The sequence below is a fragment of the Capsicum annuum genome, chromosome 5 (genome assembly GCF_002878395.1).
Source record: "Capsicum annuum cultivar UCD-10X-F1 chromosome 5, UCD10Xv1.1, whole genome shotgun sequence".
NCBI lineage: Eukaryota > Viridiplantae > Streptophyta > Magnoliopsida > Solanales > Solanaceae > Capsicum > Capsicum annuum.
Window position 1 is genome coordinate 18,396,251 of NC_061115.1, and position 2,416 is coordinate 18,398,666.

The following is a 2,416-nucleotide window of genomic DNA, read 5'->3' on the forward strand; positions in this document are numbered from 1 at the left end:
TAACTCTATATCATTTAGTCAGTTATTGTTCATGCATATGAACCCTTGCATTCAGCCTTACCTCATCTAGCATACCAGTATATTCCCATATACTGATGCATACATTCCTATGCTATGATGTTTCATATCATAGGTTTGGACATTCAGGTTACTGACCACACATAGTATATTCAGATTCAGCCACCAGTAGTAGATTTAGCAGTGAGTCCTCATCATTATAGGATATTTAATTATTTCATATTTTTAATAGATTTAGTAGTTTAGTAGATGGAGTTAGTTGGGGGATTGTCCTATCAACTCTACTTTCAGATAGATTCAGTTAGAGGCTTTTTAGACTAGACTTACAGACAATATTCAGTTTTACAAATGTTATATTTTATCAGTATTTCAGATGTTTTTAACCTTATGGCATTTTATCCTATTTTTTCGCATTAATTATAGTTATATTATTCAGTGCTCACAAAAGATATTATTCATGGGTTAGATTGTGGTCCTTTAGGGTCGTAAGCATCGTGTGATGACTAGGGGGTAGTCCTGGGTCATTACATAAATCCAGGCCTATATTGCGGGTTAAAGTTGTTGGAAGGTCCCGGCAAGAAGATTTCACATCAGCCCATCCCCCACCCCTGATAGTGGATGATACGCCAACGAAATATGATTGCATGCGTGGTGATAAATGGAATAATAGTGAAGATTATAAATAAGAGGAGTGTGGAGGAGGTGAGGACAGGCAACTCAAACCATAAAAAAGCTACTCTTTCTCGAATGACACCAACCTTTTTATAGGACAAACATTCAAGGATAAAAAAACATTGAATCTGTTGCTGAACCAGGCATCGATGAAAATGTCATCCAATTACACAACGGTGAAGAGTTGTAAGAAATACTTGAGGGTGAGGTGCGTAGATCCTACTTACTGGTTGATGGTACACGCATGTGCTATCAGAGAATATGGTTGGTTTAATATCCATAAGTATGTAGGAGAGCATACTTGTGGCATTGACCATGTCATGGCAAAGCACAAGAATGTCACTGTGGAGTTCATTGCCTCACTTATGTTGAACTTTCTCTTCGACAACAAAGGTCCAATCCTAAAAGAGATCAAGAGGATCGTATTTAGGGAGCTACATTACAAGCCGAGCTATTGGAAGTGTTGGTTAGCAGGCGTCATTGCGAAGAACATAGTTCGAGGTATGCCCGAGCACAAATATGCAGTGATTCTCGCATTTTCATATATTTTCAATTGCCTCAATCCTGGGTCTATTAATTTTCTCATGGTCGATGAGGAGTCGGGTAGGTTTATTTACTACTTTATGGTGTTTGGGGATTCCATCCGTGGATATGCACACATGATAAAGGTCGTTACCATTGATGGCACGCATTTGTCCAGCAAGTACGAGGGCATGCTGCTGTCCACTGTCGCTCAAGATATGCAAAATCATATCTATCCCTTACTGTATTGCGTAGTGAATAAGGAGAACAATGCGTCGTGTGACTTTTTCTTTAAAAAGCTTAAGGCATTTGTTGTCGACAAACCAGAGTTGTGCGTTATCTCCAAAAGACACGTATGCATAGATAATGGCCTAGAAAGGCATTATCTGTTTGTTCATCACGGTGTTTGTATGAGGCATCTCGGTGAAAATCTCTGAACAAATCACTATTGTTCAGATTCTCTATATTTGTACTACCAAGCGGCCAAGGCGTACACATTGGAAGAATTTAATGACTAATTCAACACCCTTAAAGAAAGATGCCCTAGTACAGCAGCTTACCTCGAGCATGAAGTTGGATTTGAAAAGTAGAGTCGGGCTCACTTTTCAGGTAATCGATTCAATGTCATGACCTCAAACATCGTCGAGTCGCTCAACTCAATATTGCGTGATGAAAAAGAGTATCCAGTGGAGGCCATTTTCAATTCAATTGCACATAGGTTTGGAGAAATATTTAGGAAGAGGTATGCGAAGGTGGACAATTCAAAGACAACATTCGTTCCCGTAGCCGAGACAATCTTGAGGTAAAATATGATTGAGGGCAACAAATTATATGTGAACAACATAAATAGAAGCACCAATGAATTCACTATGATTGGTTACAGTCATTCCACCAAATTTAATTTTTTGAGACAATCATGTTCTTGCAGAAAATACGACTTGGTGAAATTGCCATGTGCTCATGCAATGGCAGCATTACATTTGAAGCACAGGGACGAATACGACACTAGCATATATAACTACTCTTCACAAATATATCCGAAAGAATCATACCTTATTGAATACTTGGAACCTATTTGTGCAGCACCATTGGAATCGGAGTGGAGTGTGGCACGAGAGTATCTAGAAATGCAAGTTCTTTCACCTGATTTCGATCCCAAACTCGGAAGGAGGAAGGTAAAATATCTTAAGGGTGTGTTGGGGCC

The 2,416-nt window shown here is 39.1% G+C and overlaps 1 protein-coding gene across 1 annotated transcript; it reads left to right on the forward strand.

Moving 5' to 3' along the window:
* Positions 1-654: 654 nt before the first annotated feature.
* On the forward strand, positions 655-1,649 carry LOC107871639. Its single transcript, XM_016718560.2, has 2 exons — positions 655-720; positions 834-1,649. The coding sequence occupies exons 1-2, from the start codon at positions 655-657 to the stop codon at positions 1,647-1,649; spliced, it is 882 nt and encodes a 293-aa protein (XP_016574046.2).
* Positions 1,650-2,416: the final 767 nt, after the last annotated feature.

Bases quoted from the DNA above. Each gene is read 5' to 3' on its own strand.
- LOC107871639 (XM_016718560.2), top strand. From the start codon at position 655: ATGATTGCATGCGTGGTGATAAATGGAATAATAGTGAAGATTATAAAT. The intron at 721-833 runs GTGAGGACAGGC...TTGCTGAACCAG, and splicing joins ATAAGAGGAGTGTGGAGGAG to GCATCGATGAAAATGTCATC.